Below are 22,482 nucleotides of genomic sequence, written 5' to 3'. Positions count from 1 at the left end.
TTGACAGGTAAAAGCAGCTCATCACACATAGCCAAGGCTCAGGGGGCGAAAAAAAATAAAGGCGAATGAAAGCAATTCTGGGAATCGGTAACTTTTGCAGAAATCTTGCAAAGTAGCAAGGAACGTGAAAGGCACAAAATCGCAGGATGGAAGCTGAAAAGACAAAGGGACAAAAGAGAGGGGAGAAACTCCAGATCAAGTCCACGAGAGATAATCGGGAGTAGTGTCGAAGGTATCATGAACTTCATTTGTTCGGCGCTTTCCGGTATTAGCGCGCATTCGTTCTGGCATCCCTGCAGCCTTTCTAGCTCTAGGGACCCCAAGCTCGCCAGGTTCATAGCCCAGCTCTTCATCCAGAAAGGTATCTTGTTCATGAGCGGCATAGCCATTTGTATCGTCGGGCTCTTGCATCGCCCAGAACAGCCGCTTCAGCGGTGGAGAGGACAGGTCAAGGTGCGGTGCAGACTGCAGATAAGCCTCCCAGAAGAAATCATCATCTATCTCGTTGGCTTCCTCGTCTAGCTCGACCTCGGTATCCAAAGCTGGCCGCCGAACCGGCACTCTTTTATGGGGTCTTATATTACGCTGACCCCAGAAGGTGGTACCGTGGAACTGCACAAGGCCTCCACGGATGTGGTATACCAGAGACTGAGGTAGGAAATCTCGCCATTCTTCAAGCGCTCGTGGAAGAATGCTGCGTTCCCATGCTGGGTTGTCACGGCCCACCCAACGATGGTGGATCAGCAAAAGTCGCGCGAGACGCTCCATTATAACGGTTTGCTGAGTAGTGCGCAGCCGAAGAATATCATATGCATGCACTGCATCTGCAAAGGCTCGCGATCTGAGGAGCACCGGGTCAACCCCTGCTCTATGTGCTCGGGAGTGTCCCATGTACGCCTCTAGTATCGACCTCGCAGTCCTTCTTTTCCTTCTAGTCTCTCTTAAAATTTCATATGCAGCTCGCATATGGCGTTGGAATTCTGACAAGCGGGCACGATCCCATGCCGTTTTGGCGAGTATATGGTGTACCTCTATTGTTGGACGCACGTTGAAAGGCTCGGCTGTCATGGTTTCGAACATGGTGTTCAGAAAGTCATACGAAACCTTGCCTTTTGCATTTCTTTCAGCATCTGGGCCAAATCTCGGACGGGACAAGACAAATGATCGCTCGAATAGTTCGAGCCAAACGTTCTGTGGGATAGGAATGTCATATTGGTTGGAAATGAAGTCTATTGTACGCAGAGCAGCCGGGATATCGTTGTTTGTGCCGAACGCATGAGCTACCGCGAACAGGAGGTGGTTTGTGGGGTACAGCGGCGAGGAGCGATCGTATGGGGTCACCGCGGGGTGCTCCGACTGTTCCAGCAGTGCGTCGACATCAATGTTCCAAACGGTGTGCAACACATTCTTGGCTCCTTGCAGATGCCCAACGCGACTTGACGCAAGGATGACATTGACAAAGGCAGTTGTATCCCCCGAGGTACCCTCCAGTGTCATCTCATTGAAGATCTGCAGCACTTCCTTTCTCACACTATTGCCGGCCGTACCATAGCCTTGCCATCCGCTGTTGGGGGTGAAAAACCTCCTGTGCCGATAAGCATGAGGGGTCATTCTCGTGTGATACTTCTCCAGGCCAGTATACGCTTTATGCCAGACCTTCGCCTCCATATAATGGTTATAGCACTGAGCATCTGGCACCAGGTCGTCCTCCTTAATGGCATGCCAGATATAGTCTGCCATCATTGCATCGCCCATTGAGCGTGCGCAATCGAGAAGGTGCGTGTACTCGGCTAGGCCTAGCAAATGGCCCGCCGACCGTCTAGTCTGCAGGATTGCGGCAAGGTTATTGGCGAACTCGTCGAAAATCGAGTCCAGCGATCTGTACTGCTTGACATCAACGGCCGACGGGTGAATTGGGCGATGGATCTCCCGATAAGGATCGATAAAGTAAGCCGGGGACAGCAAATGAAAGACCTCGACAAAGATGCTTTGCGGCATCGACCACACTAGGTTCTCAAAGCGGGGATTGAGCAGAGCATCCATCACTTGATCTGGCTGACCATCTCGGAGGATAGCATTAAAGTCTGCCTCGAGAGTATGCGAGTTCCCAACATGAGGGTCGCCTGCGGGTGGTTCGTAACCTTCCGAGCCAGCATAACCACCCTCCAGGATGCTTGGGGAACCCCGCCCCGATCGAGTCGCCTGACTCTTAGCAAACCTGCCTCTATCCCCCAACCCATTGTTGTTCCCAGCTCTAGTATATACTGTCGTTGGAGACTCCGCTCTGGTGGCGAACGATCGTAGCCGGCGCGTAGGATCCCGAACTATAAGAAGTGGAGAACAGGAATGGAGATCGGTCAATCGATGCCGACGGTATGAAGGACACAGCAACTGGGAGCCTAGACTCTGGCTGGCACGTAGAAACCCCAGCATTGAGGTTATAAGGGGGCAAAGAAAGTGACTGCGTGTCAAACAAACCTGGGGTCAGGCTGTCAGCCGTTTTGAGGGGGGAATCGATGCAGGACTATAAAAGCGGAGAAATGAGGAGGTGCCGCTTTGTTACTTAATGTTGTGGTCTTGGCGAGCCCGATCCCTGTCAGTCTCTTTTCACCACCCGTAACCGTGACCCATGTCCCGCGTCTGAGTGCTGTTGTCCACGCTGCAGCTTGGATCCTTTCCCCCTCTTCATTTCATTCGCTTAAGGCTCCAGTTTCCCCCCCTTTCTTTCCCCTCTCGACATGGCCGACACGGAGGATGCCGGAGCAGCGCCCGTCTCCGAGCCCTTAGATCTGGTGCGCCTGTCGCTCGATGAAATTGTCTTTGTGAAGCTCCGCGGTGATCGCGAGCTCAAGGGTCGTCTCCATGTAAGTCTCACGCCCCCTGACTTCTTGCTACGCTGTTTCCACTGACAACCGGCCTCCGTTAGGCATACGATAGCCACTGCAACCTGGTGTTAGGGGATGTGGAGGAGACCATCTACGTGGTGGAGGACGACGAAAACGAGCAAGAAACGCTTCGGGTACGTCATTAGTTGGACCGGGTAGGAGGTGATAATGCGGCGACTCTGGGCTAATACGGGCATTGTTTGCTAGACCATCAAGAAGCAAGAGGAGATGCTGTTTGTCCGAGGTGCGTTTTGCGATGACTTCCCCGGTAGAGCCGCGGGGCTCGTATACTAACTTTCTGCCATAGGAGACTCGGTCGTTCTGATTTCCCCTCAGGCATAAGATTTGGGAGGCGGTACCTAGGAAATGGATTAGATATGATATTCTTGAGGCAACATAGGAATCGGTGCTCCGACGCCGACGCTCCAAAGCCCAAGCTACGAACAAATACGAGACCACGAAGACCAGGCGATGCTACAGGGTTGTCAGATCATATATTTATCTTTATCTTCTAATGTATTCACATACTTGGTCAAGCGTGGACTTGCAGAGAGTGTGTTTCGGATAGAGGCACCAGGAGAGTGCAAGGCGCATGGCATCATGCCACACTGGCATACGTAACTAACTAGCGACAGACCGCACCGGTGGCCAGTGTAAAGTCGCATCATTAAATACGAGTTGCCTCGAGTCCGGAGAAAGGTAAGGAAGGGCATGGCGCAGCTGCAGGAGAGCGATGACTGATTATTGGGGCGGTATGACTCAAAGGTGCGGCCGCGGCGATGACTCGCACTCGCTATCGATAAAGCTTCCCCGGTTCCGCGACCCTCGACACTGTTCTTCTTGTTTCTCCCCTATCACTGTTCACGACCCGCTGTGTCATTCACCTCTTTAGTCTCTGTTCCCTCATCGTATTATTATCTCGTCGTGCCCATTATTACGCCCTAATAAATATCTGTTACCCATACGAGAAATTATGATCACGCGAATACGTGTTTGAGTGCCCCAGAGGCGATCCAATTTGTCTTCCGTCCGACCGACTGACGCATTATCTCGTATATTGATTGATACGCGACTCGTTCCATATTTTTTTTGACATAACCACTCATCGAACCAACAACATGCCTCCCACAGGTCCGAAACACTCGTTAGAAGAGCGACGCAGAGGGGAGATTGTGCGCATCCTCCCCGCGAAACAAGCTTGCTTTCCCGCTAACTCTTAATCCACACGTAGGCCCTCAGCGAGTTCGCAGAATACGCTGAAAAGCAACAGGCCCAGCGCTCTGGTCAGTACGTGCCCAGCGATAGCGGCTACGAAACAGCAAGTGTATCTCGAGTCCATGAGGACCACGCTGAGTTGGATATACTCGACCAGTTGGGGTTGACCGACGCCCCAAAGTCATTCAAGTTGAAGGACTTGCTGCTAGGCACTGGCGAACAATCGGAGGATAACCTGCAGGTGTTGGCTAGCATCTTGCAGTCTCGCATCGATGAAGGACACGGAGAGACACTCTTCGACCTGGGCCTCGAGGATGGCGGGGAGTCTATGTCCTTTGACCTTGGTCAGTGGAATACGGCTCTTCAACGCCTCCGGGAAGCGGCGGATACGCTCCCAGCGCACTGCCGGATCCTTGTTACCTACAATGTCGGTGGGCCTGAGGAGTCGCGGGTGAAACACGAGCGCATCAAGGGCTCTTGGGGAAAGCTCCTTATCCGGCAGCCCGCGGGTACTGTGGAGGAAATGGCCGAGATCCGAGTGGCTGTCGTAGGCAATGTTGATGCAGGTAAGAGTACCATGCTAGGAGTCCTCGTGAAGGGAAATCTGGATGATGGCCGAGGAAAGGCCCGAATCAACCTGTTCCGCCACAAGCATGAAATCGAGAGCGGCCGGACCAGCTCTGTAGGGATGGAGATCATGGGGTTCGACAGCCGCGGTGATATAGTTGGCAGTGCCCAGGGGCGGAAGCTGTCCTGGGAAGATATAGGACGGCGTTCTGCTAAGGTCATTGCTTTTTCCGATCTGGCTGGCCACGAGCGTTACCTTCGGACTACGGTTTTTGGCATGCTGAGCAGCAGCCCCAACTACTGCCTGCTGATGGTTGCGGCCAACAATGGCCTCATTGGTATGAGCAAAGAACATTTGGGTATTGCATTGGCTTTGAACGTGCCGGTCATGGTTATCGTCACCAAGATCGACATCTGCCCGCCTCAGATTCTGCAGGAGACCCTTTCCCAGCTCAACAAAATCCTCAAGTCGCCCGGTGCTCGCAAGATTCCCATCTTTGTGAAAGACATGGAAGAAACCATCAACACCGCGACACAGTTTGTGAGCCAGCGGATCTGTCCAATCTTCCAAGTGTCCAACGTGACCGGAGAAAATCTGGAGCTCGTTCGGACCTTCCTAAATATCCTTCCTCACCGTGGCCAATACAATGTTGACGCGCCGTTCGAGTTCTTGATCAATGACACGTTCTCGGTTCCTCACGTGGGCACGGTAGTTGCTGGGGTGGCCAAGTCAGGAGTGATACACGCCGGCGATACAGTCTTGGTTGGACCGGACTCCCTGGGTCAATTTACGACTACCACGATCAAGTCCATTGAGCGCAAGCGAATCCAGGTCAATGCTTGCTTTGCGGGCCAGTCTGGCTCATTCGCTCTGAAGCGTGTCCGACGAAAGGAGGTCCGCAAGGGTATGGTTGTTCTCAAGAAATTGGACCAGCCTCCCAAAGTCTACAGAGAGTTTGTCGCCGAGGGTGCGTCTTCTTGCATTCGTCGTATGTAATCGACTTTTTTGCTGACGATGAATAGTCCTCATTCTTTCCCATGCCACCACGATCAAGCCTCGGTACCAAGCAATGTTGCACGTAGGCGCGGTCAGCCAGACATGCTCTGTCATTGACATTGATCGCCCCTTTATTCGGACGGGTGACCGTGCAATGGTGGCTTTCCGGTTTGTCCAACGTCCCGAATTTCTGGCCCCGGGAGATCGAGTGCTTTTCCGTGAAGGAAAGACCAAGGGGCTGGGCATTGTCAAGAGTGTTGGATATGATCCTAAACAGCCTTTGCACCCCGAGGCGAAGAATGCAGCGGAAACGAGCAAACAGGCGTGACAGGTTCTATTTTCTTACGTTCTGGGGACGCATTCCGGGATTCGGCAGGAGTTCATAATCAGCTTTTCGCGGAACGATACATATTATCCACTTCCGGCGGTGATTGCGTTGTTAATATGGACAGGTCATTTGTTTCGTTACTGGCGTGCTTCTCTGTGTGGGGCGTTTGGAGGGATGGCTCTATGTACGAGTCAATGTTGAAAATAAGGCGCCCCTCAGGGTCTCTTTCCCATACATAGAATTTCAATTGACTTTGTCTTTGCTCTTTCTGCGCTCTCTGCGCCATCGCCAGTTGGTCAGTCCAGAAACCCACGTGACGGGTGACGACTCTTGACGTCACGGACCGGAAGTGATGACATCGCGGTTTTGACGATCAGCACTCAATGGCCACTGCAGACGGCCGCTTTGCTGCTCCATTGCTCTGCTGTTACGCCGTGCCACTGACGTACTTTAATACGGTGCTGTTCTCATGTTCTTCTAGAAGATCCGCAACCCGTTAATAAACCAGTCTTACAGGAAACTCAGGTCTTGGCTCTGACGACAGAAGCTCTCTGATCGTCATTCCCATCCACCTATAAACCAAGCTCGCCGACGTTGCACTGGGGTGGTCCAATTCAAATCTCTTCAACTAATATCTCACCCAATTCACCCATCATGGAGACCATAAACGACACCTTCACCAATGCCTCGAACTCTCTCTGGAGTGAGGTCCATCCTACCCAGACCCCAGACAACCCGTATTCTTCACAGCATGGCGATGAGCCTCTCTCTGGCATCCAGGGCAAAGGGACTGCCACTGATCCCTATGATGCCGGCAACCGCGATGGTAAGCTTCCTGTCTCTTGCTCTGACCCTGCCCCAATCCATATCCCTTCACATAGAATAATCCAAACTAACCCTCACCAAGAACAACCCGGCGCCCCAACCACAAAGGAAAACACAGCCGTGATCCCCGAAGCATTGTCATCTATCCACGTCGACCACGCTCGCAATCCCAAGTCCCCCAGCAACGCGGACTTTGGCCCCAAGAACGTCTTCATCGACGAGCCATCCCGCGAGAGAAAGACGAACTACTTAGGAGGAAACACCACCAGCTCAGGTACCAAACTGGTGCCATCCCACGTTGGCGTCCCGGAGCAGCGAACCCAGCGCTCCGCTTACGGTCAGGGAAGTCCGTATCCCCAGACTCAGAAAGGTGGTGATACTGCTGGATCCTCTTCGGGTACTACTGGTGCCTACGCCTACTCAGGTCAGGGAATTTCGTATCCCCAGGCTCCGAAAGGTGGTGATACTGCTGGAACTTCCTCGGGTACTACTGGCGCTTATGCCTACTCCGGTCAGGGAGTTCCGTATACACCGAAGGGCGGAGACCTTGCCGATTCTTCTTCGACTACTAGTGTCTACTCAGACCAGGAAAGTGCATATCCTCCAGAGAACAAAGACCTTGCTGGGTCGTCTTCCGCCACTAGTGGTGCCTATGCATACTCCGGTCAGGTAGGACAGGATACCCTCGCCGTTCGAGACAGCAAATTTAAGAATCAGGGATCCAAGGAACAATCGAGCCCCAGTGGAGGACGCGCCAGCCAAACCATGCTTGATAATGCGGGTGCTCCATCTTTCCAGAAGGAAAGGGATTATGCTGGCCCAGTGATGGCCGAAAGAGTCACCGACAAGCAGGGACCTAAGAGTAAGATCGACAGTGCAGGCGCCGGCTCACTACAAAAGGACAAGGAGTCTGCCAGCCCAATGATGGCCGAAGCAGCTGTTGACAAGAATAAGATCGACAGCGCTGCCACCGGGTCTCTGCCGAGGGAAAGGGGCTCTCTCAGCCCAAGAACAGCCGAAGGAGCCACCAACAAGCAGGGAGCAATGGACAAGATTGACAGCGCCCGGAACCTTCAACAAGACAAGAAGGAGACCGCGAGCAAATCCATTCCCGCCGGAGCCAATGGCGTTCCTACAACAGAGAACAAGATGAGCGACAAGGAGTCCGAACTCCAACAGAAAGCCAGAGCATCCACATACAAGCCATCCATGGACAAATCCACCGGAGGAGGAGGAGGCATCGTCGACTCCACCCCAACAACAAGCAACAAACAAGAAACCACCAATGGATCCACATCCCAAGAACAGAAAGGTAAAGACGCCGCTACTGCCGGTGACTCCGAAACCAAAGTCCCCCGGAACAACAAAGTCAGCGAGGAAGCCCTTCGAGGGCCCCAGACCCCGGCTCCAAGAGAACCGTACGAGTTCGAGAAGCGTTTGGATCAGCGCAGAACCAGTCGCTCTAAACAAGGTCAGCCCCTACCTCCACCTCCCTTACCCAAACACAACCGTGAATGCAACCAGCTAACACTATATTGGAAAATATAGCCACCGACACAGTCAAAGGTTCCAGCGAAAACGCCCAACAACAAGGCAAAGAAAGCTCAAGTTCGAGCTCTCATCACAGCCATAACCCCATGACTACATTGAAGGAGAAAGTATCTAAGGTTTTGCATCATAGCAGCAGCAACAAGTCGTAATCCTTTTCACCTGACCAACATTTTATCTGGCTGGCGCGCGATGCGAGAGAAATTGTTACATTGATCTTATCTTATTCCTAATAATTGAATTTGGAGTTTGGAATTTCGATTTTGAAATCTGGAAATGATCTGACTGTGTGTGTGGTTTTGACTAGGCGGGGATGGAGGGGGATGTTGGTAGATTGTGTGTGTTGTATGGTTGATATCAATCAGGCTTTAGTCAATGGAAATTGGTTAGCTCAGGATGAGAAATGAATGAATGAATGAATGAATGTGATGTAGTGTAGAGAGTAGAGAGTATTGATAAATCGTTGAATAGTATAGTATGAATGGGTAAGTGTCGATGCTTTCAGGAATCAGGATCTTGAATGATAGTGTTCAGTTGTCACTAGAGTCAACACCACCGATTACTGATAAAATATCTGAAATACAATCAATCATATGCCCCGCATAATATGCTATATTCATTCTATATCACAGAATGCAACCCGAAACTACTACTACAATGGTATCATTATCGTATATCAACAACGGATCTCAATCCCAACCAGCCATCTCATCTCATCTCATCTACTCAAACAACAATCTCAACTCCTCTATCCGCTCTTTCTTCTTATCATCCTCCGATCCATCGCCGCCAACCCGTAGTCCCAACGATCCCGCAATGTTCATCTTGCGTTCTTGGACGCGCAGCATCCGACCCTCGATGGAGTCCTTCACTACGAACCGTACCACGTTCACGTCGCGCAGCTGGCCCATTCGATGGACGCGGTCGATGGCTTGGGCTTCGATCGCGAAGCTCCACCAGGGGTCCATCATGAAGACGTTACTTGCTGTCGTGAGGTTGAGGCCCACGCCGCCGGCGCGGAGACTGATTAGGAGGACCTTGGGAGGGGGAGTGGAGGGAGTGTGTTTCTTCCGGGAGGTGCGAGGGAGATCCACGGCTTCCGCTTCGTCGATCTCGTCCTGGTCGAAGGTGTCGACTTGGTTGAATTGGGCGAGGGTTTCCGCGCGCGCTTTTTGGGGCATCGTGCCATCTAGACGGACGTGTGGGATTCCGGCGCGAGTGAGTTGTGGGGCGATGAGGTCGAGGAAGCTAGTGAATTGGGAGAAGACGACGGATTTGGTGCCGGAGGGGACGCGGCTGAGGTGGGCGAGGAGCGCATGGATTTTGGCAGAGGTGTGTGCGGATGGGGAGAGAGGGTTGACGCGTCGGAGGGAGATTCGGGGAGGAGCTTGGGAGGCGCTTGGGGGAGTGCTGGTGTGTATATCATTCTCCGGGGACGATGAGTTGGATTGATGACGGATCACTTCGAAGATGTCCCGGGATGTGATGGGCGCTCGGCATGAAAAGCATCGAGGAGGCACGCCCTTGTCGGTTTGGTGGCGGATGAAGTCTTCTAGACATTTCTTGCATGCGCTGTGCCAGCAGGCTGTGACTGCAGGATCGATCATGGGCTCTTCTGCGCAAATAGGACATTCGCCGCTAGACTCGTTCTGAATCTGCCTCAGTGCGTGAGCGGTAAATTTGGCCATGGGGTCTTGGGGCTCGTTGGATTCGGCTGCTTCTGTGGTTTCCTTGAAGCGGTTGATGAGATCTTGTAGATCCATGTCATCTTTGAGGTCGGCGTTTGCATCATTGGCGGCTGCGGCGTCTTCCTCATCTGCAACAATCGCTTTGTTGCGGGTGAGAATCGGATGACAACATGTTTGCCGGAGACGAAGGATCTGTGCGAAGATGGTTGAATATGACTTTAGCAGAGTGCCGGCTTCAACGTTGTTATTGAATGTCTGCTTTGCCCGGGTGTAGATGAGATCATAGATTTCCCGTTCCTGTTTTGGAAGTTCAACTTCTTCGATCGCAATGGTTCGACGTGGTAAAGGCACTAGAGGTTCACCCTCGGGGGTCTTCATTGTTTTGGTACGTCGAAGTACTAGAGGTTCAAGCACCGTCTGCACCACATTTAGAGCACGCACATAGTCCTTTGATTCGAAAGGGACTGTGATGAACGTCTTCCAGAAAGAGAAATTATTCCATGGCTCGACCTTGAGGAACCTCACTAGGCTGAACAGGTCTTCCAGGCGATTGACGATTGGTGTTCCTGTCAGCACCCATCTATGTGTTGCTTTGAGTTCATAGCACGCCTTAGCTGTCCTTGACTGACGGTTTTTAATCATGTGAGCTTCATCGACAATGATCCGGAAGAAGTCCACCGAGAACAGACCGCTGGGGGGGATAGAGGAGAGCGACGTGGATACATGCTGACGGTATTCCGAGAGGACCACACCATAGCTGGTTATGATCAGGTTGGGAGCAGCCGCGTTGCCTGCAGCACACAGCTCTTTAAGGTTGATGTTCTTGTCCGCACCGTAATACATCAGGACTTTCATCGTTCCCGGCTGTGAAGCCTTCAAGGCTTCGCTTTCCCACTGTGCCAGGAGGGACGTGGGTGCAATTACAAGGGTGGTGTACGGAGCAGAGACGACTCCGGCAGACAGCTGGGGTAGCCTCGCCAGGTTGCCAGGGTTCTGTGGCTCAACTCGATGAGAGTGGACCAAGCTGAGCATCTCAATCGTCTTACCCAAGCCCATTTCGTCCGCCAGGATGCCCCCAAGGCAATGCTGTTCTTGCACCGGGAAGTTAATGCTCAGCTCTCCAGAGTAAGAGTTGACATAAAAGTGATCAACACCCTCTACAACCGGGAGATCCTTGTCGTCAACATCCTTGGACGGCCAGGTATACTCTTCCCAGAGTGGGTGTAGTGACGTCTCCCTCGCAGACTTGTTGTCCTTCTCCTTGGCAAGCATCCAGTACAGCGCTTGCTTCTGGTATTTTCGAAGATCCATTGTGAATGATGAGGCAGGCTCCGCCTCGGGCATGTTGAAATCAAAGGACTGGGCCTTCTTATAGAGCGTATCAAGCTGGTCTTCTTCAAGCTCCGGGGTGTCCTCTTCATCAGAAGAGCCGTTGTTTGTTTGATTTTCCTTTTTGACGCGCTCATACTGTTCCGACATTTCTGCCGCACGAAGCAATCCTTCTTTCTTGTGATTCCTCGTCATGTCATTGATGGATGTGGGTTGAAGACCGATTTCATCGAAGAGTTTCACAAGAGCGACTTGACGAAGCCGCAACCGCTTCTCCTCCGTGCTTTCCTTCTCCTCGAAGTAAGCAATCGACCTGTTATCATCAACCACTTCGTTAAGTATCCGAGATTGGAATGCCTCGATCCGCAAGTAGCACCACAATTGCAGATAGATGGTGTCATTCACTCGGACAATGTCCGGCACGTATACGCAGACCGCTTCGAATTTGCACACCTTCTGATCCAATAAAGTCGAAACCCACTCAGCCGTCTCCCGAGGCAGCCTCCCGATCTCCTGACCAGATTTAGTGGTGAACCGTGTGAGGACATCGACTTTCTGATTAGCGACGAGCTTCCCCGCGCGACCTCGCTTCGAGATGGGCTGGGACCGTGTACGCTCAATGTTCACATGATCCCCATGCTTGAGTATTCCCCTTCCACTCCTTGTAGCCCAGCCTCCCACGCCAAACGCGCCTACGTATCTCAGCAAGGGCTGAGCTGCATATCGAGATGAGCCCCTATCTGTCGTGGGAGTTGCGTTATGTATTTGAGAGCCTGTAGACGGAGGCGTTGCGCTGGGAGGGGGTTGTACAGGAAGCGAACGTTGGCGAGCGGTAAGGGTTATCTGATTTCGAGCACCATTGATAGAAGGTTTCTTCCAGGATCCATCGAAATAAATATTGACTGCCCTCTCAAGGTCATCACCGGCTGCGGCTCGAATTTTCGATATCGAGTCTGCGGAGAGATGTTCCCCGACAATACTTATGAATGTCGCCGTATCGAATCCATCGCCATCCGCCTGTACTAGTGTTTCCTCCGTCCTCAAATCTGCGGTGTGGCGTTCTGAATAGGCAGCATCTTCCTTCTCACGGGGAACGGCATGGCTCTCACTTTGCAAAGATCCGTCAGGGAAGGAAATTGGTTCGTCGAGTTGGGCATTTTCGAGTGGAATAGGTTGTGATTGGATCCCATTGCCCTCGGTCAGGGACGAGGAAGCAGGGGCATCGAGATTTGCTGGGATAGGATCGTTAGTCGGTTGGGAGGCGACCTGTTCCTCTTCATCCACGAAAAAGCGCCTTTTCTTCAAGGGCCGCTCGTCAGCATCATGAACATTCATCCTGCATGGACCTCGACCCTCTGCGTTGCTGCCCGGGCCTTGTGAAAATTCCAGGGACCGGAGAGGATCGGCAGGATTAATTGGCGGCCGGAAGACGCGCCGAGACGCGATGGGCCTTCGGGCCGACGTCATTTCGCGCTGCAGCCACCATCCAATCAAAAGTCTCCGAAAGCAACAAGAAAAAAGAGTGAGGATTGCACCTCCACTGCTGCAGAGCTTATCAGAAGTATCAGCCTTCCCCAGTCCCCGATATTGGCAGTGGACTGCAATTGCCTTGTAAGTGATGCAACTTTTCCTCACCTGGTACCGGGTTTCTGAGCTGACCGCTTCCGTCAAGAAAAGCCACGCCCGGCAATAATGCGCCAGAGCCATCTCTCCGCCACCCTGTAAAACATCACAATCGCCAACCGGCGTCCATGATCAAAATGTCTCTCTCCAAAAACATCATCCATACTTGTCGCACAAACCAGCAAGTTTCTCGATATGCTTTATTCCTCAGACAATTGCAGCGATCGCAAAAACGCCAATTCAGCCGATCCAGCCCCGTCGCCGCCAGCTCAGTGACAGGCGCAGCTGAAGCCGAAGTCCAAGCAGCCCAGAAATACTGCTCAGACCTTCTTTTGTAATGTCACTCACACCTCAACCCACTTTTCCCATCTAACGTATCTCTCTCACTCCGCAGAAAATATGACCGCCCCTCATACACACTCAGCACCTTTATCCCCCGAAACGCGCAAACCTTCTACATAGCCCTCCGAGCCCTCAATGTCTCCCTCTCCACAATCCCGGACACCACCTCCTCCCACACAATCGGACTCATGCGGTTGCAATTCTGGCGCGACGCCGTCGCCAAAACCCTCTCCGGCTCACCCCCCAAAGAACCCATCGCGATTCTGCTCGCCTCCGCCATTTCCGACCTGAACGAGAGAACCCAAGGCCGAGCCCGGATCAGCAAAGGCTGGCTCAACCGGATGATCAACGCGCGCGAACAAACTCTCACAAACGATCCCTATACCAACATCGCTGCTCTCGAGTCCTACGCCGAAAGCACGTATTCGACGTTGCTATACCTGACGTTGTCGGCTTTGCCCATGACCTCGGTAACGGCAGATCATGTCGCATCGCATATTGGGAAAGCGGCTGGAATCGCGGCCGTGCTTCGCGGTCTACCGCTGGTGGCGTTCCCGGCTGCGTCGAGTCAACGCCCTGACCAGGCTGGTTCTGGTATGATGGCTGGGGGAGCGAAGCAGGGGGCTGTGATGCTGCCTTTGGATGTGATGGCTCAGGCTGGGGTGAAGGAGGAGGATGTGTTTAGGCTAGGTGCGGAGGCGCCGGGGCTGCGGGATGCTGTTTTCACGGTTGCGACTCGGGCTAGTGACCATCTGATCACTGTGCAGCAGATGCTGAGCAATCTTCGTGCTGGGCAGGATGTGGGTCATGATTTCGAGCATGAGGGTGAGGAGGGCCATCAATATGATACCGAACAGGACCTGTTCAGAGAACAGAAGAATGAAACTCCGTTGGATGAGGTGAACCGTGCCTTTGGAGTTTTTATGCCTGCTGTTGGAACGCGGCTGTGGCTGGACAGGCTTGAAAGTGTGGACTTTGACATCTTCCGTCCCGAACTCCTCCGGTCGGACTGGAAGTTGCCCTGGAAGGCTTATATGTCTTTTACGCGGAAGACGCTCTCATGAGCGGTGATCGTTATGGTCTGTTCAGATGTGCGATTATTGTATTATATATAGAGGTACAATGATGTTCTAATGTACAGTAGGCTTCGCACATGTCGTCTGAATAGGGATGGGTGATCTATCGGCGTATAACTGTGAGAGTTCAATGCTGATCATCGCGGTTGTGATCAGGTTATGCTCGCCTAGTAGCTCTCCTCCGTTGCCTATTTCTCCTAGAGCTGGTGATCAATCGCTTCTGGGCAAGCAACACCAAGTAACGCTGGAGTTTATCGCGCCTGTAGACAGGGGTTAATGATGCCATTGATCGAACCCAAAGTGAAACTTACATTAAGAAGGCGGTCGTTGCAAATACAAAAGGCACCGCGATCATCCAAAAATAGCTGCATATTCGGGTTAGCGACTATGAAAGCAAGGGCAAATAGACATACGAATCACTATGTTTGATAGCAGAGAACTGCTCAAAGTTCATGCCAAAGTAGCCCTGACCGGCAGTTAGATAAGCAGTACATGGGATGAACGGACTTGACTCACTGTCAAGAAAGTAAGAGGAAGGTAGAAGCAGGTCACAAGGGTGAGCTGCTTCATGCTTTCGTTCTGATAGGCGCCTAGATATTGTCAGCTCAATGTCAAGCTCCGAGGGTAGTAGTTGAACTCACCGATGGTATTGAAGATCAAGTCAATCATGTTATCCGCAGCCCGTCTCATTTGATCATATCCCTCGACAATCGTGATACAATGATCCAAAGCATCTCCTAAGTATGTATGACACATCGTGCTAATAGAGACGCTTGATCCACCCAAACTTTTGAGGTTCGGGGTGGCCGTGCCAATGTGCGGACCCCAGTCATTGGTAGGAGTCGCTGTTCCAGCATTCCTCAGGACTCCAAGGCCAGGTGTATGGACAGGTTCCGAACGATGATCTCGAAGGGCGTTGATGACAGTCACAATTGGTTGCATGCAATTCCGCAGAATTGCGATTTCAGACGTGAGTACATACAGACTTTTGGACTGATCCACGTCTGGATCTGTCAGCACCTCGAGCTCCAGGTCACCAATAACATCCTGGTAAGCTGTAGTCACTGGTATGGCCAGGTCAATAATAGCATCCAAGATAGCCTGCACAACCATACTAGCATCACACGACTGGCGTAGCATCGTCTCTGGGGAACTGAGGCGCCGGACGATCGGGCCTTCAACATCGTCGGCACTTGTCTCGAAGAATGACGTTACCGTATTATCCGCGTGCAGAAAAATCGAGACCTGCTCTAGGGTAACACAAAGTCCCTTTGCCGCTAGGATAGCATGGCGCTCCATGAAGGCTATCCGATCCTCGTTCGGGCCACCTCGGTAGCGTTGGATGCTCCGAGGCATTAACCTGACATTTGAAGCATCGCCAAGGACAGAAGTTTTTGATTGAGTCTGTCGTAAGCCGGAGACATTTGCTCCAGAAGGTCCATCCGGATCGTCATCCTCCCGGGATTTCGGACGAAAAAGGTCTTTTAACGCTTCCAAAACCAGCATTCGTTTAGTAGGTCTTCTCAGGGAGACACTGCTCGCCGCAGAGGCCCTGCGTTCGTTCAACCATGGACTTTGCCCGTCATCACTATCATCATCAGAGTCGCTGTCATCCTCTTTGAGCTTTATCAGCTTCTGGAGTTTCAGCACGATATACGCATGATCGGAGTACCAGTCAACTTTGGTGCGATTGGTGGCATTGATCAGATCCTCAATTGCAAGCCTGTGTAGCCCCTTCTGGTTACCCAGGATTCTGATGGCATCCCAGCTAAGCCCGTTGACGTTGATCCATCTACATTGCACCCAAGGCTCTTTCTCTCTCGCAAGAAACGGCTCCAGCGTGTCATTGTCCAGGACGTACTGTCTCATATCATGCTGTGAGAAATCCACAACAGTAATCTCGCTTTTCCCGTGTAAGTCTGTGGGCGTCGAGGCCATCCATTCCGTACTGTATGCGGGAAGCGGCTGGTTGGGATCAATGCCGGGCTCTGTCCCAGGCTGCCAATTCGGATCGTGGGCGCCGTCTTCGCGATAATATGAGCGAGCGGTTGTCGAGCGTCGCATCCGATTCCGAACGGTCTCACGAGAGTTGAACCTGGCAGCAGTGCTGAATGTTTCAGGGGGAGGGGAAGGGGGCTCCTTCGTAGTCGGAGAAACCGGTGGGTTAGGGGCGCGCGGATTTGCCTCGACATCGGCTATGTCTTGAGAAGACTGCAGCCCCATCGCCAACTGTGCATGGTCTTGAGAGTGAATACTCATGCTTGCAATGATGACGAATTTAATTCTGGTTGTAGTTATGGGAGAGTTCACTCGGTGGTGTTAAATCGGTGCCATGAACAAACGGCGCTCGAAGGGTTGGAGATAGGATTCCATGCTGTTTTTGAGATTGAGGATTGGAGCAAATCGAGGTCTACCTACAAAGGACCTTGGGTAGGTAGTAGAAATGAAAGAAGTAATCCGCTGGGGTGGAAAGAACGTGGGTGCTTCTAGTGCCAAAGCACGAAGAAGATCCCTATCGCGGGGTATGACGTCGCCGGGCGCGAACATCAAGCCAGGGGCAAGAAATTTGCACCACGAAGATAGACATTGAAAATTAATAGACAACCGGGAAACAAGAAACTTCCGGTCCTTGCGGGGGGAAAGATAAACGTTCTTCATTGGATGGACAAGCCACTAGTCATTCTTAGCTACTGTAAGCTTATCTATCCATTAGAGCCCCTAACGTGGGCGCGACGCTGCAGGACGCTGCAATTTATGCAAAAATTCTCTTCTTATCCTTCGCATGAAAATTCTCCATATTTCCTGTACACAATAAGCAGCAGCAGGTTGGCAAAGGTCATTTCGTATTGGTGTAGCCCAGTATTTTAAGTTTCCCTGTGAGATTGCGAACCTAACTTCGACCTTGCCTCTCCAGGGGTTGATAGTTAGTTCATTGAAGTCTTAAGTTACGGGAGTTGAAACCGAGCACATATTCCTAACGCGGCATAGGCTGCAAGATAAAGACATAACTGGCCCAATCGACATGGCGTGAGAGGATGGAGAATGCCCAGTGGGGGACACAATCTTCCGTCCCTGGGGGCTGCTTCCTTGTTGTAACCCGTGAAGCAGTTTATAGCAGAAGACGGCTCGATAAAAGATCATAACCAGTGTTGGTGATGTTTGCATTCATTCTATCGCCTCTCTTTTCTTTCGAGTAGTGAGTCTGATCTGCAAAGGTATAAGGTTTCTCTTCGGACCAGGTAGATCATTTCTCGCGAGAGGCTTCCTGCACACAGGACAAGTGCCCCGAGGGCCTTTGCCAGACGTATCCGCGCGCTGTTCTTCGCTGAACTTCAAAGTGTCTATGATGCACTTGTGACAGAAAAGGTGCCCTTGGTGAGGGTCAGCTAAGCCTCTTATATAATCTTGGCATAGAACGTACCACACGCAGTGCTAGTGGCGTCAACGGGGGTGTCCATGCACACCGGACACTTGTACGCAGTCAAAACAGAACGCCCCTGGTTATCGTCTAAAGATTGTTGCGCAAGTATGGCGTCCTCTCGTTGTTTGGCCTGTGTCCTTGAGACCGGATTTGTATCCTCCAGGGCTGTAAGATCAACGGACTCTATGGTCTCATCTGCGTGTTGCTCCGGGTTGCTTGTTCTACGACGCTTTCTTTCGTGGCCAGAAGTTTCTGGAGTCTCGACACTCCCACGGGACGGCCGACGAGGTCCGGAAGACGGAGATCCTAGTGGAACTCGATAAACGGCTGGAGCCCGATGCCTGGGAGGCATGTCCTCCATGATGGAACGCGTCGGGAGTCGATCCTGTTCCGTATTGTCGGAAGAGGCGAGCGAGAGGGGATGGGTAGCGCAGTCGACAACGGGATGAGAACGGAGTCACGGGGGAGAAATTCAAGGACCTAGACGCTGTGAGACTGCTGTATGCAAGCTATGCAGCGTCATCTCCCAGAGACCGCATCGAAAACGCCCCTAGTGCAAGTAAGTTGAGTCGACGGAGGCAAGGCGATAGGAGAATAATCGTTCTGCGGGACGGTGGCCGACAAGTGTGGCTTATCGATGCCCGATAACCGTCGATCCCCCGTTACGGTAGGCGGTCAGAAGCCGACGGAGGGTAGATTTTCCTGGAGGCTTCGATCATGACGCTGGGATTATTCCGCGATAGGAAAGAAAGTACGAGCGCTCCTGGAAAGCTTGCCTCCATCTCGTCGCAATCTCGATCGCGCAGCACTGGCTGCAAAGCCTACGTTACCATGCCATGGGGATAATTGTGATCCTATAATCCAATCAGAAAATGCTTTGGGGTCATCCCTGCACTCCCTCTCATAGGGGTGTCGTGCGCTTTTGTTCGCAGAAATTGCGCTCGCCACGCATCGTCCGGTCACATCCATCGTCATTGCTAACAAGGTATCTTGCTACGCAGCCTTCAGTGCACAGTGTTGATGAAAATTCTCGACGGGAGTCTCTCGCAGGTAAGTGGTACCAGTTCCTCCGAGTTTGTGACAATTCCATGTACTCATTTCGCAGTTCCCGCTTTGGCTAGGTTTAACGAAATCGGAGTCCAACAATTGAGTGACCATGTATACTCGCAAGTATTCCTACAGAAAGCGGATCCGCCAGACCCGGGATTGGTCGCATTGTCAAAGGAACATCTGTCGAGGCATGACTTGCTAGGAAAATCTCAGGATGCCGCCGAGCCGATCGCCTTTGATATGCCTGACCTTCAAGGGCAGTCGCTTGACGAGCATTTTTTCAAATTAGGAATGGACTCATCGGAGCCGTATCTCGGGTATGCCAAACAATATACGGTGGTGAATTCCCCCGAGAAGCCGCGCAAGTGGATCAAACGCAGTGGGTGGACAAAGTACAGCGCCGATGGCTCGTGGGAACCTGTTGACGCGCCAAATGAGGCCATGTTGACGTTCGATACCGAGGTCATGTACAAGGAGCATTCTTTTGCTGTAATGGCTTGCGCGGTGAGCCCTACGGCGTGGTATGCTTGGATATCGCCCTGGTTGTTGGGAGAGTCAGACAACGAGGTTCAGCTCATTCCACTTGGAGATCCGTCCCAGCCGCGGATTGTCGTCGGCCACAACATCGGCTACGATCGGGCTCGTGTTCGCGAGGAATATGATATGGCACAGTCTCGTAACTTTTTCCTCGATACCATGTCGCTTCACGTGGCAGTCAACGGCATGTGTTCGCAGCAGAGGCCTACCTGGATGCGGCACAAGAAAAACCGGGACCTGAGGAACAAGATCGCCAGTGAAAATAACTCGGTAGAGCTAGCAGCCCTGCTGGAGAGTAAAATGCTCAGTGATGAGGAGGAAGAATTGTGGGTGGGAAGAAGCTCTGTGAACTCACTTCGCGACGTAGCCAAATTCCACTGCGATGTTACGATTGACAAGGCACAACGCGACTACTTTGGCGAACTGGACAGACATGGGATATTGGGAAAGCTGGAAGAGCTCCTCGACTATTGTGCAGCCGATGTTGCAATTACCCATCGCGTGTACAAGAAAGTCTTCCCTAATTTCTTGGAAGTTTGCCCGCACCCTGTCAGCTTCGGCGCCCTTCGACATCTTTCCTCGGTCATTCTGCCTGTCAATGAGACATGGAAAGAGTATATCGCTAACGCAGAAGGAACCTACCATCACCGCCTCGATGACGTCCAGCGGAAATTGATTGAACTTTGCAATGAAGCCCTGAAAGTCAAAGACTCTCCCGAAACCTACATGAGCGACCCTTGGCTACGACAGCTGGACTGGACTGGTCAGGAAATCAAGATGGTGAAAGGGAAGAAGAAGGATGACCCTCCACGACCAGCTGCCAGACAGAAGAAGCCGGGCATGCCGAAGTGGTATAAGGATCTGTTCGCTACCAACACGGCTGATATCAATTTGACTGTCCGCACTCGGATTGCGCCCATACTGCTCAAGCTGTCATGGGATGGTTACCCTTTGACATGGTCCGACAAGTTTGGGTGGACTTTTAAAGTCCCGCGCGAGCTCGTCAAGAATTATGAGAATCAGCCAGTAGTTCTATGCGATATGTCAGAGGAGAAGAACCCGGAGCTACAGAATGACTGGAAGAACGTGTTTTTCAAGCTTCCACATAAAGACGGGCCTCAAGCACGGTGCACAAACCCTTTGGCGAAAGGATATATGCAGTACTTTGAACGTGGAACGCTCTCCTCCCAGTATGCCCTCGCCAAAGAGGCGCTAGACATGAATGCGTCTTGTTCTTATTGGATCAGTGCACGTGATCGTATCATGGGTCAGATGGTAGTCTACGAGGACGAAGTGCGAGGGCCGAGATCTAATGGAGAGTCCGATCATCGACTCGGCTTTATCCTCCCTCAAATCATTCCTATGGGAACCATTACTCGCAGAGCCGTGGAAAACACCTGGCTTACAGCCAGCAACGCAAAGGGAAACCGTGTTGGGTCTGAACTGAAGGCCATGATCAAAGCTCCTCCGGGCTACGTTTTTGTCGGCGCGGATGTCGACTCCCAGGAGCTGTGGATCGCCAGTCTTGTCGGAGATGCGCAGTTTCAAATCCACGGTGGCAATGCTATCGGGTTTATGACTCTGGAGGGATCCAAGGCAGCAGGGACGGATATGCACTCCCGCACAGCCCAGATCCTGGGTATCTCCCGCAACGATGCCAAAGTGTTCAACTATGGGCGTATCTACGGAGCCGGCGTCAAATTTGCTGCTACTTTGCTGCGTCAGTTCAATCCATCCATGACGGAGCGAGAGACCCAAGAGGTCGCAACCAAGCTATACAGAGAGACCAAGGGTACCCGTACGACTCGTCGTATACTGAATGAAGGACCATTTTGGAGGGGCGGAACTGAGTCATTCGTCTTCAACAAACTCGAAGAGTTTGCGGAGCAAGAAAGACCCAGAACGCCTACCCTAGGTGCCGGCATCACCGAGGCCTTGATGCGACGCTTCATCAACAAGGGTAGCTTCATGACATCGCGGATCAACTGGGCCATCCAGTCGTCCGGTGTCGATTACCTTCACCTCTTGATCGTCGCCATGGACTACCTGATCCGACGCTTCAACATCGCCGCTCGCCTGGCCATTACCGTCCATGACGAGATCCGATATCTGGTCAAGGACGAGGACAAATATCGAGCGGCTCTGGCTCTGCAGGTCGCCAACGTGTGGACGCGCGCTATGTTTTCGCAGCAGGTTGGAATCAACGACCTCCCTCAGTCCTGTGCCTACTTCTCGGCCGTGGACATTGATCACGTCCTGCGCAAGGAGGTGGATATGGATTGTGTGACACCGTCCCATCCCCACAAGATTCCTCATGGCGAGAGTCTCGACATCGCCCAGCTTTTGGACAAGAATGAAAGAGCCCGGCTCGATCCTTCCATCACGCCGTTGTCTCCGCCAAGCCCACAGAAATACCAGTACACGCCACGACCGTCCGTCATGTCCTCCCTCCAAGTTTCAAACCACCCGGCTTTCATTCGCGCGCAGATCTCCAAAGACGACGGCGAACTCCGCGACATCATCCGCGAGGTCACCAAAACGAAGTCCCCCGTGGCGCCACCGAACACACGGTCCCCGAGTGGTCGCGCCAAACCCACGGCCTCCGTGGCGGCTGAGCCTCAAAAGGCCATTTTGATGGACGTCGGACCCAGTCTTTACCCCGATTTCAAGAACCTTGCACCCGGGAGCCGGTCTCCCCAGGTGGGCTTCAGCCGTCAAAGCTGGAAGCCGAGACCGTCAGCGCGAGCCTAGCCCGGTCGAGTCATTTCCGCCTTCATTCAGTTCTGTTCCCTCTTGTATATATAAATGTTTTCCTCGCCGTCTTGGTAAACCAGGACGTGCCTCTCCGCCTTCTCTATTTCTCTCTGTGTCTTTCGAATTCTCTTCGCCGAATTGTATTATCCCCGAAACCGTTGGTGAAAAGCATTGGGACGGCGTCCGGACAGCTCCACATTTCACGGGTCACGTTGTGTCTGTCAGATATTTAATCATGGGTTATTATTCTATGATGGTGGATGTTCATCATGATGTATCAAAACACAATACAATCAA

The 22,482-nt window shown here is 52.3% G+C and overlaps 8 protein-coding genes across 8 annotated transcripts; 4 read left to right on the top strand and 4 right to left on the bottom strand.

The window, feature by feature from the left end:
• Nucleotides 1-195: 195 nt before the first annotated feature.
• BO94DRAFT_582693 (uncharacterized protein) lies at nt 196-2,043 on the bottom strand (the record flags this gene model as incomplete). Its single annotated transcript, XM_025615491.1, has 1 exon — nt 196-2,043. The coding sequence occupies one exon, from the start codon at nt 2,041-2,043 to the stop codon at nt 196-198; it is 1,848 nt and encodes a 615-aa protein (XP_025471070.1).
• A 695-nt stretch (nt 2,044-2,738) lies between these two features.
• On the top strand, nt 2,739-5,992 carry BO94DRAFT_458222 (P-loop containing nucleoside triphosphate hydrolase protein; the record flags this gene model as incomplete). Its single annotated transcript, XM_025607782.1, has 7 exons — nt 2,739-2,864; nt 2,927-3,019; nt 3,093-3,170; nt 3,354-3,369; nt 4,017-4,057; nt 4,117-5,635; nt 5,691-5,992. The coding sequence occupies 7 exons, from the start codon at nt 2,739-2,741 to the stop codon at nt 5,990-5,992; spliced, it is 2,175 nt and encodes a 724-aa protein (XP_025471069.1).
• Nucleotides 5,993-6,462: 470 nt separating this feature from the next.
• BO94DRAFT_328064 (uncharacterized protein) lies at nt 6,463-8,689 on the top strand. Its single transcript, XM_025606954.1, has 3 exons — nt 6,463-6,818; nt 6,900-8,288; nt 8,366-8,689. Exons 1-3 carry the CDS (start codon nt 6,647-6,649, stop codon nt 8,515-8,517), a joined length of 1,713 nt encoding a protein of 570 aa, XP_025471068.1. The 5' UTR covers nt 6,463-6,646; the 3' UTR covers nt 8,518-8,689.
• Nucleotides 8,690-8,962: 273 nt separating this feature from the next.
• On the bottom strand, nt 8,963-12,746 carry BO94DRAFT_532251 (DNA repair protein RAD5). The gene has a single exon (XM_025611085.1). It carries the CDS (start codon nt 12,715-12,717, stop codon nt 9,088-9,090), a length of 3,630 nt encoding a protein of 1,209 aa, XP_025471067.1. The 5' UTR covers nt 12,718-12,746; the 3' UTR covers nt 8,963-9,087.
• A 203-nt stretch (nt 12,747-12,949) lies between these two features.
• On the top strand, nt 12,950-14,490 carry BO94DRAFT_532250 (uncharacterized protein). Its single transcript, XM_025611084.1, has 3 exons — nt 12,950-12,993; nt 13,055-13,339; nt 13,400-14,490. Exons 2-3 carry the CDS (start codon nt 13,143-13,145, stop codon nt 14,409-14,411), a joined length of 1,209 nt encoding a protein of 402 aa, XP_025471066.1. The 5' UTR covers nt 12,950-12,993; nt 13,055-13,142; the 3' UTR covers nt 14,412-14,490.
• On the bottom strand, nt 14,431-16,989 carry BO94DRAFT_532249 (putative CorA family metal ion transporter). The gene is made up of 5 exons (XM_025611083.1): nt 15,065-16,989; nt 14,940-15,013; nt 14,837-14,889; nt 14,735-14,788; nt 14,431-14,683 (listed from the first exon to the last, which is right to left on the bottom strand). Exons 1-5 carry the CDS (start codon nt 16,680-16,682, stop codon nt 14,581-14,583), a joined length of 1,902 nt encoding a protein of 633 aa, XP_025471065.1. The 5' UTR covers nt 16,683-16,989; the 3' UTR covers nt 14,431-14,580.
• A 450-nt stretch (nt 16,990-17,439) lies between these two features.
• BO94DRAFT_327855 (uncharacterized protein) lies at nt 17,440-18,284 on the bottom strand. Its single transcript, XM_025606952.1, has 2 exons — nt 17,845-18,284; nt 17,440-17,794 (listed from the first exon to the last, which is right to left on the bottom strand). Exons 1-2 carry the CDS (start codon nt 18,203-18,205, stop codon nt 17,589-17,591), a joined length of 567 nt encoding a protein of 188 aa, XP_025471064.1. The 5' UTR covers nt 18,206-18,284; the 3' UTR covers nt 17,440-17,588.
• A 310-nt stretch (nt 18,285-18,594) lies between these two features.
• Nucleotides 18,595-22,479, top strand: BO94DRAFT_486231 (DNA-directed DNA polymerase gamma MIP1). The gene is made up of 2 exons (XM_025609000.1): nt 18,595-18,894; nt 18,950-22,479. Exons 1-2 carry the CDS (start codon nt 18,717-18,719, stop codon nt 22,180-22,182), a joined length of 3,411 nt encoding a protein of 1,136 aa, XP_025471063.1. The 5' UTR covers nt 18,595-18,716; the 3' UTR covers nt 22,183-22,479.
• Nucleotides 22,480-22,482: the final 3 nt, after the last annotated feature.

The sequence above is a fragment of the Aspergillus sclerotioniger genome, assembly GCF_003184525.1.
Source record: "Aspergillus sclerotioniger CBS 115572 chromosome Unknown BO94scaffold_5, whole genome shotgun sequence".
In the NCBI taxonomy this organism is placed as follows: domain Eukaryota; kingdom Fungi; phylum Ascomycota; class Eurotiomycetes; order Eurotiales; family Aspergillaceae; genus Aspergillus; species Aspergillus sclerotioniger.
Note: the sequence above shows the minus strand (reverse complement) of the source record. Positions and strands in the feature narration are given on the sequence as shown.

What these genes read in the sequence shown, in the direction of transcription:
- BO94DRAFT_328064 (XM_025606954.1), top strand. Translation starts at nt 6,647, where the DNA reads ATGGAGACCATAAACGACACCTTCACCAATGCCTCGAACTCTCTCTGG. An exon ending in TGATGCCGGCAACCGCGATG is followed by an intron (nt 6,819 to 6,899) that starts GTAAGCTTCCTG and finishes ACCCTCACCAAG; the next exon opens with AACAACCCGGCGCCCCAACC. An exon ending in AACCAGTCGCTCTAAACAAG is followed by an intron (nt 8,289 to 8,365) that starts GTCAGCCCCTAC and finishes TGGAAAATATAG; the next exon opens with CCACCGACACAGTCAAAGGT.
- BO94DRAFT_532251 (XM_025611085.1), bottom strand. Translation starts at nt 12,717, where the DNA reads ATGAATGTTCATGATGCTGACGAGCGGCCCTTGAAGAAAAGGCGCTTT.
- BO94DRAFT_532250 (XM_025611084.1), top strand. Translation starts at nt 13,143, where the DNA reads ATGTCTCTCTCCAAAAACATCATCCATACTTGTCGCACAAACCAGCAA. An exon ending in TACTGCTCAGACCTTCTTTT is followed by an intron (nt 13,340 to 13,399) that starts GTAATGTCACTC and finishes CTCACTCCGCAG; the next exon opens with AAAATATGACCGCCCCTCAT.
- BO94DRAFT_532249 (XM_025611083.1), bottom strand. Translation starts at nt 16,682, where the DNA reads ATGAGTATTCACTCTCAAGACCATGCACAGTTGGCGATGGGGCTGCAG. An exon ending in CTTGATCTTCAATACCATCG is followed by an intron (nt 15,014 to 15,064) that starts GTGAGTTCAACT and finishes GACAATATCTAG; the next exon opens with GCGCCTATCAGAACGAAAGC. An exon ending in GCTATCAAACATAGTGATTC is followed by an intron (nt 14,789 to 14,836) that starts GTATGTCTATTT and finishes CCGAATATGCAG; the next exon opens with CTATTTTTGGATGATCGCGG.
- BO94DRAFT_327855 (XM_025606952.1), bottom strand. Translation starts at nt 18,205, where the DNA reads ATGGAGGACATGCCTCCCAGGCATCGGGCTCCAGCCGTTTATCGAGTT. An exon ending in CGCCACTAGCACTGCGTGTG is followed by an intron (nt 17,795 to 17,844) that starts GTACGTTCTATG and finishes ACCCTCACCAAG; the next exon opens with GGCACCTTTTCTGTCACAAG.
- BO94DRAFT_486231 (XM_025609000.1), top strand. Translation starts at nt 18,717, where the DNA reads ATGCTTTGGGGTCATCCCTGCACTCCCTCTCATAGGGGTGTCGTGCGC. An exon ending in TCGACGGGAGTCTCTCGCAG is followed by an intron (nt 18,895 to 18,949) that starts GTAAGTGGTACC and finishes CTCATTTCGCAG; the next exon opens with TTCCCGCTTTGGCTAGGTTT.